The 17,681-nt window shown below is 31.9% G+C and overlaps 2 protein-coding genes and 2 long non-coding RNA genes across 7 annotated transcripts; 2 read left to right on the plus strand and 2 right to left on the minus strand.

Annotated features, from left to right (window-relative positions):
• Positions 1-3,106: 3,106 nt before the first annotated feature.
• Positions 3,107-4,179, minus strand: LOC8264943. Its single transcript, XR_001535352.3, has 4 exons — positions 4,022-4,179; positions 3,796-3,852; positions 3,452-3,562; positions 3,107-3,371 (listed from the first exon to the last, which is right to left on the minus strand). It is a non-coding gene; the product is annotated as an uncharacterized LOC8264943 (long non-coding RNA).
• Positions 4,180-4,893: 714 nt separating this feature from the next.
• Positions 4,894-6,110, plus strand: LOC112535177. Its single transcript, XR_003079358.2, has 2 exons — positions 4,894-5,379; positions 5,470-6,110. It is a non-coding gene; the product is annotated as an uncharacterized LOC112535177 (long non-coding RNA).
• Positions 6,111-9,350: 3,240 nt separating this feature from the next.
• Positions 9,351-11,438, plus strand: LOC8264942. 4 transcript variants are annotated; one of them, XM_002521036.4, is made up of 2 exons: positions 9,351-9,742; positions 10,119-11,438. In XM_002521036.4, the coding sequence occupies exon 2, from the start codon at positions 10,160-10,162 to the stop codon at positions 11,270-11,272; it is 1,113 nt and encodes a 370-aa protein (XP_002521082.1). In that variant the 5' UTR covers positions 9,351-9,742; positions 10,119-10,159; the 3' UTR covers positions 11,273-11,438. The 4 variants fall into 4 exon arrangements, with proteins under 4 accessions (XP_002521082.1, XP_015575961.1, XP_015575963.1 ...); XM_015720475.3 differs by having other exon boundaries at positions 9,352-9,929; XM_015720477.2 differs by lacking the exon at positions 9,351-9,742 and adding an exon at positions 9,757-9,929 and having other exon boundaries at positions 10,122-11,438.
• Positions 11,439-13,470: 2,032 nt separating this feature from the next.
• Positions 13,471-17,237, minus strand: LOC8264941 (purple acid phosphatase 15). Its single transcript, XM_002521035.4, has 7 exons — positions 16,849-17,237; positions 16,327-16,518; positions 15,889-16,222; positions 15,558-15,775; positions 15,228-15,418; positions 14,530-14,814; positions 13,471-13,997 (listed from the first exon to the last, which is right to left on the minus strand). Exons 1-7 carry the CDS (start codon positions 17,144-17,146, stop codon positions 13,815-13,817), a joined length of 1,701 nt encoding a protein of 566 aa, XP_002521081.1. The 5' UTR covers positions 17,147-17,237; the 3' UTR covers positions 13,471-13,814.
• Positions 17,238-17,681: the final 444 nt, after the last annotated feature.

A 17,681-nucleotide genomic window follows, 5' to 3' on the forward strand; every position in this document is an offset into this window, starting at 1 on the left:
AATCAACTTTCAACACTTATTGTATAAATATAATCTCCAAAGAAACACATTTATCATATGGCAACTATTACTGCAACTTAAAAAAAATGCTAAAGTTACCTTTCAACTTTGTCGGTTTCCTTCAATTATTAAAAGCAACAATGGAGTCTTTTATTACTTTTCCTCAAAATCAACCGTCGAAAAATGGGACATGCATTTTCTCTCTCTTATTGAACGATAAAGAACGAGGGACCATAAATCCTAAAATCTTTACTCACTTGCTTCCAAATTCTTTATGCATTCTTTTTTGTCTATAACTGATAAACAAAGAATATGATTTCTCTGGATGCTGTAAGTCTAGGTTTTACAAGTAGGATAAATTTTTAAATTAACTGTATTTCCTCTTGCACTGTCCAAACGCCGCGTTTCCACACCTCCAAGTGAGTCAACATATTAAGATTGCTAACTCATTTCAGCTTTACATTTTTTATTTTTTCAAAATAATGATATAGCATTCTGATTCACACGTTTGCAAGTTTGGCCGTAAAATTTCACCAGGAGACGTTTTTGAAGACAAAATTGAAGTCTGTTTATAGTTTTGAATTTTTTGTAAAGAAATGGATGAAATTAAAGAAAAGTTAAAACTGATTATTTTTAGCAAAATCTCTAGTTTTACATTAGATTTTGACAATAAGTGTTACATGGTTTGTAAATTCATATTATAGAATTACATTTGGATTAACTTTGCAGTCTTATATAGTTTGTAAATTCAATTTATGGAACTAACTTTGCCAATGAAGAAAAAAAAAATGTATTATCAAATTAAATAATAAAGGTATAATTACTTTTTGACGACAATTTAAAATTTTAAAAATAAAAAAGATGATTTTGGAAGTCGATTATACTTATAAAAAAAAATAACAATTATGAATCAGTAAAAATAGTTTATTCTAAATTTAATAATATGACCATTAAAAATTTCACTTATGTATATTCCATTACATCTTTTACATTTAAATGTAACAAATTTTTTATTGGTTTACTAATTTTTATATTAGCAAGCAGAATTGTTTTGTCCAGGTCATTTTTCTCATTAAAATTGTTAAACGTACTTGCAACATTTAATCTTATGTACTCTCCATTATGTACATTAATTTATTTTGTTATTATGTTGTAATGAGATTCACATTATAATTATTTATTATAAGTTTATATAATATGCAGATTCACCAATTTAAATTCAGATTTGTCCTTGTGATTAAATATTTTACATTTAGTTCTGGTTTAACCGGAAATACACTATGAATATTAATTTATTGTTGGCCTAATTACTAATTAAATTCTAAACTTTACACTTTTTAATAATTTTATCTAATTGTTTCAAAATTATAAAATAAAATACATATGCTTTTATTTATTTTATAAAGAACAAGGTCCCTGAACCCAAATAATTTGTACGTATAAAAAATCCAACCAAAATAGAAAAAATATTCGGTTTAAAATCAAATCTGAAATAGCTCTTATATAAGTAAAAATTCCAACCAAACCATACTTAAAATTCTCCTTTATAGAAAGGACGATCTACTTTTAAGCTAAAACAGTCTATAAATAAAAATAAATTTTATATTATAATAAGCTTTGCCACCCTAAACTAAAGGTTGAAATTAAAATAAAATATCTATAAAAAAATAGTTTGATGTCTTTGGAGTTTTGGTGGTATAGAATAACTCATTAGCATATGCACCTTCTTATTGAAATCAAAATTTTTAAAATTACACCTATCCCTTCAGTCAATAAAATTCTTTGAAATTACATCTATCTTTTTTCGTAATATACATATTCTTTGATTTTGACATACTTTATTAATTAATTATTTATTATTAAAAAGTGCATATTTTGCCTTTTATATTGTTGCCAGTGAAGATAATTGAATAAAAAAGGAGAGGGGAAACAAGGGAGGAAAATAGATGAAGAAAATAGTTTTACTTTATTTAAAAATTGAAAGGAAAAAAAATGATTGAAAGTAAAAATGGAGAAAAAGGTGAAAAAATATAATTTTATTTCTTTTTTGTATTTTATAGGGAAAATAATTTTTTATTTCTTTTTTTTTTATTTTTCAAATTTCCTCTCCATTTTCTTCCTGTACAAAATTGCATGAATTCTGTTTCTCTTTAATTTCTTTCCTCCCATGCAAGTCCCAAATTGCATGATATACAAATACAAGGAATGCACCAGTAGATTGGTGATGGCATTGCACGAAGAACAGCAAACTTTATAAGAAAGATAGGCACTGATGAAGCTTTGGCGTGTTAAGCCCGGAGCTGGTTTTATTTTTCCTCGACAGCCTGTCTTAAAGCAACAAATAGAATTGCTCTGATATTGCAAACGTTATAACGTGCGTCAGGAAGACAAAAGTCAGTTAATGAATGACCGTTAGTTATTAATCAATCAACTTGACCTTGTTTTATTAGTGCCAAAGCTGCAACCTGTACTAGAAATATTAAGAAATAAAAAATCTGTTTAATAAATTAAACGATCTAAATTCAAATAAATTTATATATTCAATTAGTAAATGAATAAAACTCATATTTACTAGTGTTTGATTCATTTAAGCTCGAAAATTAGTTATTTATAAACTCATTTTCGGACTCATAAAATAACTTATTTAAAAGCTAAAAAATTAAATCATAAATTAACTCATTTATAAACTTAAACAATTGTAGACCAACTCATTTAAAGCTCTAATAGATTTGCCTGCAGCCTAATAATACCTTTTACTCACATTTACCTTTAATTTCTCTAGAGATTTTTATTTTTTTCTTTATTTAAGAAAAAAATTATGCTTATAAATTCATATAATTTAATAAGTTAAAATATAATATTTAGTAAAACATATACACATTACATTAATTATTAATTTAATTTAAACACATAATTTATTTTTTAATTAAAAAAATTTATAACTCTAAATTTAGTTAGCTCGAGCCTTCAAGCCGAGCATTCAAGGCTTGAGTTTAAATAAGCCGCGCCTGAACATTCAAATGTCTGGGCTCAGCTCGGTTGACACCAAGTAAGCAATATATAAACACAATAACTAGTAAAAAGAAAAAACAAAGAACACAGAGAATTCCAAATCAGTAAGAGACATAAATCCAATGTTCAGAAGCCAACATCAATGCCCTTTCCCTTTAAGCAAAACACCTTATTGTTTGTCGAATCTCAAAATGACACAAACATGACTTTGACTCCCCACAAACACCAGATCCAAATCCAATACAAACAATCCCCATCTCTCTTATCATCACCCCACCTATTACTTCTTATGACTATTGTTTTTACCTCCTTCCTGGGCAGCCTTCCTCGCCAGCTTCTCCTGTAAGGCCTTTGCGTCCCTGCACAATCAAATAAATTCTTTTTTCCTTTTTTTTTTTTTTTTTAAACAAAAGCAGAAATGCAGAGAGAAGAAACCCACCGTTCACGGCGTTGCTCAGGGGTCAAACCGTCGTCTTTGGGATTCTTGGGCTTCTGGCCAGCCCTAGCTTGTGCTCTTTCACGGTCTCGCTCTCTCTGGTTACCGCGTTCGCTTCAGTTAAAGATAAAACAAACAAATCATCAACCGACAAGTGACAGTTCATTACATCAAATTCCCTAATTTATCCGTCTGGCTGTTTTGGATAAAAAAAAAAAGAATAAAAAGAAGAAGAAAGAAACCGAAAACAAAAGCATCGAAGAAGCAACCAAATAGAGAAATAAAGGAATTCGTAAAAGAAAGAATTGAAAAGAACAAGTTGATGGAGAGTTAGAGAAAAACAAAACTGATCATCAGCAAAGGATATGAGTCATTATCGATTGCGGATATGCAGAATGAATTTCCTGCAAAACAAACACAATCACTTCTTTTTTATTTAATTTCTATCAAGACAATCCACTGAAAAACACACAGATCAGTTATTTTTCCTTTTAATTTCTATCAAGAACCAAATCCAATTAACTAACTGGCGAAGAGACGATGAAAAAAGGAAACAGAGATAGAGAGAATCACCGTTGAGTGCTTCGAGAGGCAAATTGAAAGAATATGGGTTTAGCTGACAGAGAGGGAAGGAACAGAAAAGACAGAGAAAGAGAGAGAGAGTGGTTGACAACCAGTAGATCTATGGAAGAGCCGAGAAGCCTCGGAGATTCTCCCAATACGCATCCACTTTCTATATGATAATGTGGGCTTTTATTTGAATGTCCATGATACTGTATCAGACTTGTTTACGAGTGGACTATTGGACCAATCCGCTGTTTATGGAGGGTTTCTTTCATAAATGGTAAAATACATAACATTATTATAAAAAAATTTACAAAAAGTTTATTATTTATAAATATACTCAAACCTAATCTTTTCATATCAAAATATATATATGTTGGATATATTAAAAAAATATTCAGTATAATTATGACAGATAATGAATCTAAAATATATATATATATATATTTGTAAAAATATTATTATCATTTTATTTAATTTTATGATATCAATAATAAATAAATAAATATAAAATCTATTTTTCTGATTTAAAAATTTAAAAATATATAAAAATATACATTTAAAAAATAAAATAAATTGCTCTAAGGTGAATATATATATATATATATATATATATATATATATATATATATATATTGAGTATATATTAAAGAAAAAAAATATATTAAGTATATATTGAAGAAAGGAAATAAATATATGGTACTTTTGACATATACTTCTAGAAATGAAGTTATTTGAGCTGCATATACTTGTAGAAGTCAAAGTTATTAATTAGTCTCAAATTTTGAGAAATTTTCCCATGCCTCAACTTACCTTCCATTTAGATATTTATAAATCTTATTAAAAGAAACTGTAGTTAGCATACTCATAGCTATGGACATTGCTTACCTCTCTTTTAACATATCAACTCTTTCCATCTTATTTCATTACTCGCGCTTTGCACAGAGAATATGAATATAATTAATATTTCAACTTATATACTTAAGCTGTAAGGTCGAAGTCAAGTTGCACAAGAACATTCATGACCACACATCTCTCTACTCTCTCTCTCTCTATCTATATATATATATATATATATGTCATGTTTTCTTACTGTTCTTTTTTATGGTTTGTCTTTGGATAGCTATCGGTGGCTTCTCCACCCACCAACGATCACTCTAGTGCCCTTTATGGCTTCTTCTTTGTTCTTTTTTGTTAATCTCTCTGTTGTAGATTCTCTTTTTTAGTGCCCTTGATTGGGCTTGTTGATGGGTACTTTCATGTTGTTTTATTGCAAGGTTTTTACTTATTCGTTCGAGTATGTAGGGCGATGTCTGCCTTCATAGCCTATAAATGTCCTTTGAGGGTTCATCTTTTGATGGATGTGGGTAAGAGGAACGGAAAGCTATTGGGTTTTTCTAATGGAATATGGGTCATAGTTGGTTTTTTTTTTTTAATCTCCATTTTTGTTGGCGCAGATTCAACATCTCTTAGTTGGTGGTCAAGCCATTAATAGTGCGTCAAGCTATCTCTACCTTTTTTGAAATTCTATGATGTTTGTGCTTCGCAGAAGGTAAGCCCTACGCTTTTATTGCTAAGACTCAAAGACTAGAGACACAAAAGAGACCTGGTATTGCAGAGGATAGTGTTGGTGTTACCTGGCTTCAACTGTCTTTGAAGTGCTTGGGAAAGAAGGTGGACTTTTTTGGAGACAAGTTGTGTAGTCAGGGACTTGATAGCATGTTTGAATTGAAAGTAGGCCTCGATGTGGTTTGCTTCTTGCGCTTTAAGTCTGGATTACTGGGTTTTATGGATCTTAAACCCTTGTGTAAAACCTTTTCTGTACGTTCTTGCTTGGGCCTTTAGCCCTGTTGTTCTTGGTAGGGATGAACCCCTTTTCTGCAATATGATCTCGGTGTGTATTTTTTTCTGGCCGTTAGGCCCTTTAATACCAACAGTTCCTCTTCAAGGCCACTCTTCTGTTTGCGAAGCTGCTTTTGGCATGGCATGGGCTTTTCTAGGTCAAGGAGGAACAAAATCTTAGAATATGTACGGAGAATAATGCAAAAATCTGAAAATGTTTCACATAAAGCTTGGAGTGGAAACTAGTATCATATCATGTAGTTGTTTTATTATGAGGAAGGTTTCAAAGTATTAAACGTTTATAGATAGAATCAAAGAAGAATATTCACATCTTTAATTTTTTTAAAAATATTTTAAAATTTTATTTTTAAATGCATTTAGACGATGCAAAGGACCGTGCCTTTAAAATTATTCAAAAAAAGAAGTCTGATTGAACATCTTAGAAAAAAGAGAATAAGATACTAATCTCTAAATACTCAAATAATAAATAAAGAAAAACCTTTTATCACCGGTAAATAATTCTAAAACTTTTTTTAACTCTTTACATTTTTTTCTTTTATTTTCTTTTTTGATAGAAAGAAAATATAAGAGGACCAAAACGGTAATTATTATCATTTACTAATAACTTTATGCTATATTTGATTGAAATCTATAAAAAAAATTCATTTAATTTGAGAAGAAAACATGAAAAATAAAATGAAATAGAAATAATAAAGTTGAAAAAATATTTTTATGTTATGAAATGTATTCACTTATTAATATATAATTTATTTAAAAATTTTATTTATTTTGTTATAATTTAGTTTAGCTATGACCAATCTTATACAAATTTGATTATCTAAAATACTAAATTAATGTTCATTCCATATAAAGTATATAAATTTTAAATGGGCAAATGAATTCCATTAATTTATTAGATTTCAACGAAACACTATGTAAAGATCAATTTGCCCCCTTAATTTGAAGTCAACAATTTATTCAGATTGTAATTTTTTAGCCTATTTTACTTACAAACTTGGCAGAAATAGTCAATTCAGTCCAAACTCCTACAAAATTAAAGTTTATTTTACTGTTTGGTTGTAATCTATATTATAATACTGCTTCTCTCATCAGAAATGAAGTTGAGTTTCATTAAATTGATATAATATTAGGTAAAAGTTGCATTCTGGAATTGTAAGGGCAGAGACAAAAGGGTGGTCCTTCGGTAATACTATTCTGGAGCGAAGTGAAGAACTAAAAATAAGTGCAGGGTGGTCCATGATGTCCTTAAATATAATGATGGTCATACGTATGAATTCATAAATGCTGAATTTATAAACATTATAATATAATTTTCTTTTCTTTTTCTTTCAAATGATAATTTAATTCATACACATGCACATCATGCAACATGCTTATACTTAATTTTGTTTGTACAATTAAAAAGAAATTTCATAAATTTACGGAATTTGAGAGTTTTGGCCAATTTTATTTTATTTTTAAATTAATTGCAACCTCGACCAAACTTTCAAATGGGTTAAAATGATGATAATGTAGCAGTTTTAATTAAATTAAAACATCATTTAAATAGTAGGATCTTATTAATTATTTTTTTTTTCAATTTTAGTAGTAAGAAATTAGATTAATGTTATACAAAAGTAAATCAATTGTCAACTTCTAAGAATATGTTTGAGATTGGTGTTGGATATTAAGAAAATATACTTAAATTTTTTTGTCTAATATATTAATATTTTAAATTTTTGATAAACTACTTTGCGTTATTTATATTTTTAGTATTATATTCGCTAATAAATTAATTTTTAACTATATAATAATTTTTAATTCTAAAATAGTAATATCAATTATATTAATAATATTAATTTATATAATACTAAAATAAATTAATAAATAGTTTTAAAATAAGTTTTATATTATTCTACTAATAAAAATTTAAAGTATCAAAAATTAAGAGAGATATTTTAAAATATTTAATTGACTGTTATTTTTAAAATATTATAAATAAATATTAAATATTAAAATTTCTATAAAATTTTATCTATATGCTTAATTTTATAATCTAAATAATAAAAACAACCATATAACATACATGTAAACGACTAGTATATATTAATTTTATAAAAATAAAAATAAAAATAGATAAAAGGGATCAATCACTTTTTTTTTCTTATTTTTACAGATAGAAAAGAGACAAATATGGTTAAGCCAAATTTTATCATGCCTATATTCATTAGAATAAAATTCATTTGTCAATTACAATGAAAGTTTAAAATGTTATATTAATAATTAAATTCAAAACAACATTCAACTTTAAAGTACTACGTTTCTTTTGGCACATATTTTAATTGAATTCTAAGGAGTGGAAGACAATAAATACAAAAACATAAAAGAAATGTCATCTGCCCAACTACCAAAACCTGCCCAACATAAACAAAAAGATATTCCAAATTAAACCTAATTTAGTTGGCCACTTGAGCACTCGTTTTGCAATGAAGTTTATTTTTGGAGTATAAAGATGTATTCTAAACTTTTGAAACGAACCAATTACATGGATTAAGAATTCATTTAGTTTAATTGCTCAAAACTAAGTTAAGTTTGGTACTTAGAGGAGCTGGTGTTGGTAGTTAAGGTTTGATAAGTGAATGTTGTGAAAAATTATATAAAATTTGTGATGGTGATGTTCAAAAGTCTAATGATGAGGTTACTTGTAGTTCTAGTCTATGACGTGGATTTCTTGTTTAATTTTGTATAATAATTTTATAAAAATATTTAAATATAATATTATATTAAATTATCGTTCATAATTCATAGTATTATAGTAATTGATAGTCAGATTTTCACAACCAATCAATCTATTCTGATTACCTATTAAATTTCAATCATTATAAATATATATAAAAATATTTTTGCACTATAATTTTTGTTATATTAGATAATTAATTATATTATATTTTATGAGAGTTTTTAAAAATCATATATTATAGTGTATATTTTATACACGAGTGATTTGATATTACTATAATAATATTTTATCTCATTAGTTGAGATTTGGTTTTTAAATTTGTATTACAAACTAAATACCCGAGCATATGGCAATCAACATTGAGTTCTATGAAATTGAAATGTATATTACTCTTAATTATATAAAAAAAAATGGATATAATTTGTATATATTATTTTCTTTCAAATTGAAATTTATGGGAACATATATATATACATAGAATGGATCAAGAAATGAAGGGTTGTTTGCTGATATTAAGGTCCCATAAAGGCATTGGATGCTCATATATGAGGCACCAAAATCCCAATGATTGGGAGGCTTTATAATCATTGTTATAGGAATCCTTTTTTCTTTTAGTATGGTAATTATCAACGTTAACGATCATGAAAATTTGTTAAGACTTTAGTGTTAGCTTCTTGGCATGGATCAGAAAAAAAGAAAATAAACGAAACGCTTTGATTAAATAAAAGCAAAAATAAATAATCCAATGGAACTCGAAAACTGGAGAAGATCCCATTTTGCAAAGCTGTTTTTATCTTGCGATGGAGATTCAGTAATTCGAATTCTCAAAATTTCATGTAAATATATAATATTAATTGAATAATAATGAGTACTCGACTCAAAAGAAAAAGAAAAAGAAAAGAAATGATTTCCCGGAAATGAAGGGATAAAAAAGGACCCCAATGTTTCCTTAAGACTCGCTCTGCTTCCCCAAACTCATCTCCAACAATACACACCGGAGCAAATAATAAGAATTTTGGATAAGACAGACAAACAGAAACAGATAGAGAGAGAAACAAAAACAAATGTAAGAAAAAAAGTAGAGTGAAACCTCTCTCAAACAAAAAAGAAACAGAGAAGAGAGGACATCATCTTTAGCTTTTCTTTTGGTGCGTCGCCTGCCCTCTCTATCTTATCTCTTCTTTTTTTCTATTTTATGTCTTAATTAATACTGCCTTTCTTGTCTCTGCTGCTCCTATTTTATTATTATTATTATTATTATTATTACAATAATTCAAAGCTGCTGTAAAAATTATTTCATAGCCTCCAGAATACCTGTCAAGGAACCCCCCAAAGGTATCCAATGTTTTCTGTTATAACTCTTTTAATTCTTGTCTTTTTCTTTTTATTGTATTTCACTTATTATATATATGCTCTTAAGAGTTCCTTCTTTTTCGTTTCCAAGACATCCATAGATGTTTCCACTCCTTGAATTCCTCTTCTAAACTATTTTTATTTGTTTTGTATGGTATTATAAAATGGAAGAAGGCGGCGGTGGACGACGGAGGCGCTCGCTTTTAGAACAAATGTCAGGGGACCTGGCCGGCTTAACACTGGATGCGGTGTTGGGTGATAAACAGGCGCAGCCAACACCGACAGCGACCGCACAGATGAACAGAACACTTTTAGATATAATTCGCGACGAAGAGCCACACGGTTCATTGTTCGGTCATAAAGACAAGAAGAGCTGGAAAGCCTTCAGAGACCGCCTCCGCCTCAAGCGAGCCGGCGCTGCTTGGACCTCCACAGTTCCAATTCCGGCTTCTGATATTCCTATTTATAATGCCAACAGCACGGCCTCTAATTTTAATCAATCTAGATCTTTAATGTCACGCCGTAATTCTGTGCGTTTCACCACTCTTTCTTCCGGAGATCACTCTCCTCGTCTGGAAGAAGACGATAATGGCTATCACAATAATGATCATCCGCCAGCACCGGCACAGGCAGTTTCGGTTTCCGGTTCTGCCAGGCCGTTTATGGTTCGCCGGGTATCCTCTCGGTACGGATCATCACTCCTGCCGGATGAGAACATCCATGCTGTCGGAGATGAACCTCAGTCGCGGAGCTTTAGACCGCAAATGTCGCGGCATAATTCAACTCGGAACGGTGAGTCTCCTTTTACTGGCGGCGGGGAAGATGAGGTGGCGCGTGAAGGTGGTGGTGGCAGCGGTCGTCGTTTAGGAGCCGCACTGGCGGAGGAAAGAGCGCTGTCGGCGAGGGAGGCCGTGGCTGCACAGGAAGCGGCAGAGGCGGAGGCTGCTGCTCAGGCGGCGGCGGAAGCTGCGGAGGAGGATGAAGGGAATTCTCCGGGTGCGGAAGAAGCGCAGCCAGTGAGGATGTCGTTGATGGATTTGTTGGAGGAGACAGATAGACAGATGGGATTTGTGGGGTCCAGGTATACAATAGGAGATGATGATGAGGAATGTGAGGAAGAACAAGAAGATGAGGATGATAACGGAGTGGACGGCGGCGATGGAATAGAACACACTTGCTGCGTGTGCATGGTTAGGCATAAAGGTGCGGCGTTTATCCCCTGCGGTCATACTTTTTGCAGGCTGTGTTCAAGAGAGCTTTGGGTTCAAAGAGGTAATTGTCCTCTATGCAATGGATTCATTGTGGAAATTCTTGATATCTTTTAGTGTTTTTCTTTTTTGAAAAATCAAATGCTATTTACATTGATAACAAATTTCAAATTTGTGTAAAGACATTTTCTTTCTTTCTCTGTATCTTTGTAATTTTAGTGACTTGTTATGGATAGATTTTGAGAATGGTACAAATAAGAAATTGGATAAATTTCAGATTCCAGGTTTGAACAGAATATGCAAATGGAGAGTTGCTAAGTTTGGCATATGTAACCCACAAGTGTATAGTTTGTATTTTTGCAAAAGCAAAAAGATGCATCAAAGTTAACAAGTGACAGGTTATGCTAGTTAGACTTGGGTCTTATTTGGTTTACTTGTAGAAGTTGAATTTTATAATTTTTAGAAATTAACCATTAATTATCAAAGTTGATAATGAATTAGCAGTTAATTATCATGCTTTATCAAAAGGATTGTGGACCCATTTTCTTTATTAAAAGAAAAAGGTTTTCTCTTAAGAGTAATGATTTTGATTCTTTGGAAAATGGAATACCAGCTCAACCTTTGCAGTCCTTACAAAGCAGGAACATGGAGTCTAATCCTTTCTTTCTATGGTTTAATATGTTTGTCAAATACAGTCAGCATCATAAATATTTTAATTCTAGTTAGTCTTTTGAAATAACTTTCAAGAAATGGTCTTTCCACAGTGTAGTGAAACAAACAACATAATTTCAAAATCTTAGATGAGTTAGTTAATTGAACAGAAGACACCAAAATGGGGATATTTAATTCAATTAAAATGAAAAATTATGCCATCAGAATTGGGAAAAACACAAAAAGAAAATGAGTGAAAACCCACCAAATTTCAACTAAATCAGACAAATAAGAGTTCAATAAAAGAATAGATAACTTCTGCAACTCACAGCAGGCATCAAAATTGTTTGGCCCTGATAATAGGGCCACTCAATTTATGAATATTATTATAGTCTTCCAGGATTAAGAATTAAATGAGGTGGGGTAGTAATAAGCTGTATCAAGAACTAGTAATAAAAAATTCAACCAAATGCATGTGACTTTTAAGTCCTTGATGGAGAAGTCATTTTCATTCGAAGGAAAGACACTAGACTTCAGTAACTACATCCATGCCTTGCCCAAACTTGGATACTTTTTGAGCTTTGTTCTGGTCTCTTATGGTGGGACTTGTACTCTTTGGTCCCTTCATGCATTATTCAAGTAATTAGCCGCTGGTAATAGACTTGATAAATAAAATTTAAGTTTCAAATTGATCCTTGCGCTTATTGCATAAGCTCTATTTTGTTTCTGTATTTTTTTTTTTGACATTTTAGGTGAGAGAGTGGGAGTCACTCTCTATTAAAAATAAATAAAAAATTAAAATAAAATAATAATTTAGTAATTTTTAAAATCCATTTTATAACTTAAATATGTTTTTTTGATAAATATCAGCCAGAGGAATCTAATTTATTATTCTTTTATAGAGGGCGAGTTAAGCTACCTCTAAACGGGGTACTTTGAGACAAAAAAAAAAAGAGAAGCAAAGTTTTGGACTAATTTGACCCAAAAGAAAAAAAAAATACTAAATTGAGTTTATACAATAAGTTCAGGGGCCAAATTGAACACTATTCATACTTAATAATGCATTGATTGGATGTAGACATCACTTGTGCATATGTTCTATAGATTTTCAGAGATAGGGAGTACTGTTGTTGGCTTTTTGCTTGTCATTTTCCTTTTTTCTTTTTTCCAAAGGCAGCTTCATTGCAAGAAGATAACAACAGAGTGTCATTTTCCTTAGGTATTGGCATCTAGATATAGTCTTTTGTTTCTGGAATCTTTTACCCCTGCTTGCTGTCTCTATTCGTTGTCATTTTGCTAAAAAGGGTAGTTTCATCAACCTCGACTACCAGTAACTATGGTGTTGTTTCAGAATAGCACACACTATCGCGGCTATTTGTAATAGAATAATTCAGCATCACTTGTTTCTTTTCTCAAGGATGAATTGGCAAGGGAAGAATATTACCTTCCTGATTGTTTGGCCCCAGAGTGAAACATAACTCGATATGAAGGATACCAACTTACTCCCACATGCATTTGTTTTCCATGACTGCAACTTTACATGGCTTTTTCATGCAGAGTTGGATTAATCAGTGGTCCAGAAGTACAAAACCACCATGATGTGCAAGACTGCCCTTGTCTTATTTCAAAGTAAAGAAGATAACAATAATAAAACAAGCCAAAGATAATCACATAATCACACATCATTTTACTCACAATCATACTGCTACATTGCAAAATGGTCCTACCAAACAGCTCGTTTCTACCTTCTAATTCTTTATAATTATACAAGGAGAGAGTTGTACAACATAAACTACAAATTGTGTGACAGCACTCTCCACACTTTTAATTTACAATGCAAAATGGCTAGTAATTTTTTCTAGTGTATAGGGTTACAAGGGGAGGATCAATCAAAGATAAGATGCTGCCCCAGCTACTCTATATCTGTCCATCTAATTGTCAGAAGTCTTCAGCTTTTACTCCCCCATCATCTTTGCTTATGGGTAAGAAGTTGTAGCACTGTCATCGATTAGAAAATCATGGAAAATTTACTACTAAAGCTGCTTAAAACATCTGCAAACCAATGTGTAGAAGGTGTGGGGTTAACACGGCATATATCAGGTTGCCTCACTATATAGATTTGATCCCCAACTTTACTAGTAGAATCTTGATTACGGTGCCAGGTCCATAATGCCCAAGTCTCATTCTTCACCTGCAATTCAGATCGAAAATGAATTAATCTTTAAAATAAGATTGCAGTCCTGTGGGTCATGCAGGTAGGACTTTACAAGTTCTCATCAGTCAAAATATAGATTCAAAAGGCGAAAAAGGCGAGGCACAAAATATGCATCCCATATGAAAGGCGATCTAGCCTTCTTTTCTTTTTGGTACGATTCTCGGTGATCACATAAATAACATAACAAATGTTTGTGAAGATGTTTTCTATCAGATGTCAGATAATTGTAGATAAATTAATCATATACATTTATTCAGAGACTAGAAAAGAGTGGAAGGCAAGGATCTCAACATTTTGTTATCAATTTCTCTTTCCTATTAAGTAGTTTAAGTTACAGGTTTGCTTTTGGGCTTATGTCATCGTGTTGCTTTTGATGAGGTTTTCTCAGGAAAAATGTCCTACAGTAATATCATGCAACTCCATTTAGCTCAAACATGTTACGTTTTCATAAAAGGACTTCCATAAACATACACAAGGGCACAGAAAGAGAGACAGAGAAAGGAAGTACCTCCAGAATTCCATGACCAAAGCTGCTTTCGCGGAATGCACTGTAATCAGGTTGCCGGTCCCAACAGAATTTACCTGCTGCTGGACCTGTCGTAAAGTTTGTTGCACAAAAGCCACCCATGTAGGGATCAGGAGTAGTTAATGGCTCCGGGCAATTGCCAGGCTCATCAGCATGTTCAACAGCCATCTTCTCTCGGTTACCCCCATCTCCAACTGTAATGTATACAGGCCCACAAGGATCCAATTTGTAGTTGTAAACTCGATTTGATCTCTCATATGCATGAACCTGGTAACAGATAATTAATAGTAACAATATCAGTGTACTTAATAAAATTAAGGACACGTTCTTTCCAGCAAACACATTGGTACATTAAAGCAAAATTGCAAAGGAAAACATGAAGCAAAGTGATCTAATATTGACTTAAACAACATTGTAAAAACCAAAATGGGGAGTTTTCCAACTTCCTTTACTTAAGCTATGAATGGTTCTTTGTTTCTGATAGCATTTGAAATGACTCAGATTGGTATTTATGGTGTGATCTGTCACCTCCAATTCAATCACTAACAATTTTTCAATTCTGCCTATGGGATGAAAAGAAATAACAGTAAATCCTTTCCTAATGGTGCAACAATTAAGATGGAACTGTTCCATTAACATCTCCTGCCCAAACATCATCGTAATGGATTATAATCACTTACATGTCCATTGAAGACTATATCAACACTGTATGAGTAAAGCAAATCTTCCATTGCCACCCTCATACACTCTGCTTCTCTGTAATGGGCTTTGTAAGAACTATACCAAGGAGGATGCCATACTGCTACCAGCCATGGAGTCAGAGATCTGTCAACATTAGCCAAGTCTATCTCCAGCCACTTGAATTGATCAGCTGTAAAAGAAACCAAAAAACACAAACACATATATATAATTGGAACTTCAAAATGCATTCTTAAGCAGTTGCTCAAGTTCACTCAGTGACTGAAGGTAACAACAATGACCATGGAATATAATATATAAAAGCTTATTACCAGATTTATTATAATCAATGTACGCTCCAAGCATTATGAAATGTATTCCTCCAGCATTGAAAGAGTAATACATTGTGGATAAAGATCCACTTTCTTTAGACGGGAATGCAAACCGAGAACTGTAAGCAACAAATGTTTGGTTTCTAGCTTGCTGTTCAATTTCATGGTTCCCTTCTACCACCATGATTGGAACTCTAGAAACTAAATTCTGCATAAACCTGAAAAGCCAAATCCAAGAATAACAATATCAAGATCATAGCCTCCACAAAATCTATCCACAGACTCAATGTGTGTGTGTTGGGTGAGAAAGAATCAGAAACAGAAAATTAACCTTCCCCAGTAATCCCAACGAGGCTGATAGGTCTCATGGATGGGGGTTCCCGAAAAGGAGCACGAGTAGCAATCGGAGCCAGTTCCATTTGTGAGATATAGATTCGCATAAGTTACATCACCAACGAGCAGAACAAGATCAGGTTTGTTCTTAGTCACATGACTAATTGTAGCAGTTGTATTGTAAGTAAGTCCAAGATCACCAAGAACTGCTATTCTGCTAGGATAGTTACTTGGACCAGAATATGGCATAGTCTTAAATGAGCGAATACCACTCATAGCCTTTATGGAAGGATCTCCACATCTATAATAATATACCCTGTCAGGTTTTAACCCTGTAAAAGAAAAGACCCGGAAAGAAAAACAATTATTACTGAAAGAGTATATGCTAGAATAATAGTTGGCCAACTGCAGACACAAAATGAGAGATTAGCAGTACCGGTGAGACGAACATGATGGATGATCCCAGAAGTGTAATTCTGTAGACCATCAAAAGGATAAAGCTGACTGTAAACAAGGGAATAGCCTGATGCTTCACGAGACAATGGATATCTCAAGGTTCCATATCGAACAATGCTGGCTACTCTTGCTGGGTCTAGAGGTGTTATACTGTAACCAATTTGAAAATCTCCTGCAAAATATAAACACTCAACACCAAGAACCCACTTAAATCAAGAAATTAATAATATTAACAAACACCAATCCAGGCCTAGCTGGGTTGATAAGGCTCGTCTCCTCCTCCTTCTGCGAGGTTAAATTCTCATGAAGCAAGAACTTAGCCAAGAAGTGTGGGCTCCATAAATTTCCCATCCCTCAAACTCTAACAACTAACGTAAACTAATCATATCTCTGATTTAAAAAGATAATAATAGTAACAAACACATGCAATGCAACAAGTATATAAACGCAATTCGGTCACTACAAAAACCAGCACTAACTTTTCAGAAGTAACAAAAGATACCTGTAATCCAGGAGATCCAAACAGAATCAAAAGAGGAAGATAAAGAAACTGAAATCTGTTCAGGCTCGAAACCTCTAACTCGGCGGCCAACGCGGGGATCGGTTTCAGGTAAATCAACAGCGTTGCCACGTAAACTAACGTCGAAAGGAACGGTTACAGGATCAAAAGGACCGTCCAAAGTTGAAGGAATATGTTTGTTGACATGAACGAACAACCCAGCAGCAACACTAGTCGTTACTAATAGAAGCAGAAACAAATAACCTCTGATTGAAGAAACAGAGGAACCCTGAAACATCATCTCTACAAACTACTTCCCATAGGAAGACCAGAAAAAAAAAAAAAAAAAGAAAGCAGCGGTGGACTCAGTTGTATACAAAAATGGAGAGAGGGACTTTATTTAGATGAGCAAAAAGAGGGAAAGAGCATATTCGATATTATATGCTTAGATGTTATTTTCTATTTTTGTTTCTTTTTTGAACAGTTATAAGCCGTTGGGGGCTTCGTCTTAAGATCATTACAGTAACGGTCCACTTGCTGACAGTTTCCTTATATAGTTACATATTCTCGTCATCTTTATTTTCTCATTTTCAAGTTTGAATTTTGTTGGAAAATAAAAGTTTGTATTTTCAATCTTTTTTTCTTTGTTTAATGTCCTGGTTGGCTGGCCTCTGCATATATTAAATATAAATGACACGTGTTCTTAATAATTTATAATTAAATAAGAATATTAATATATATATATATATATGCATTCAAGTATTATAGTAATAATATTATTAATTTAATAAATATAAAAATGCTATATTATTGCTATTGATAGAGCGAGTAAATTC

Source organism: Ricinus communis, chromosome 7 (assembly GCF_019578655.1).
Source record: "Ricinus communis isolate WT05 ecotype wild-type chromosome 7, ASM1957865v1, whole genome shotgun sequence".
Classification (NCBI taxonomy): Eukaryota; Viridiplantae; Streptophyta; class Magnoliopsida; order Malpighiales; family Euphorbiaceae; genus Ricinus; species Ricinus communis.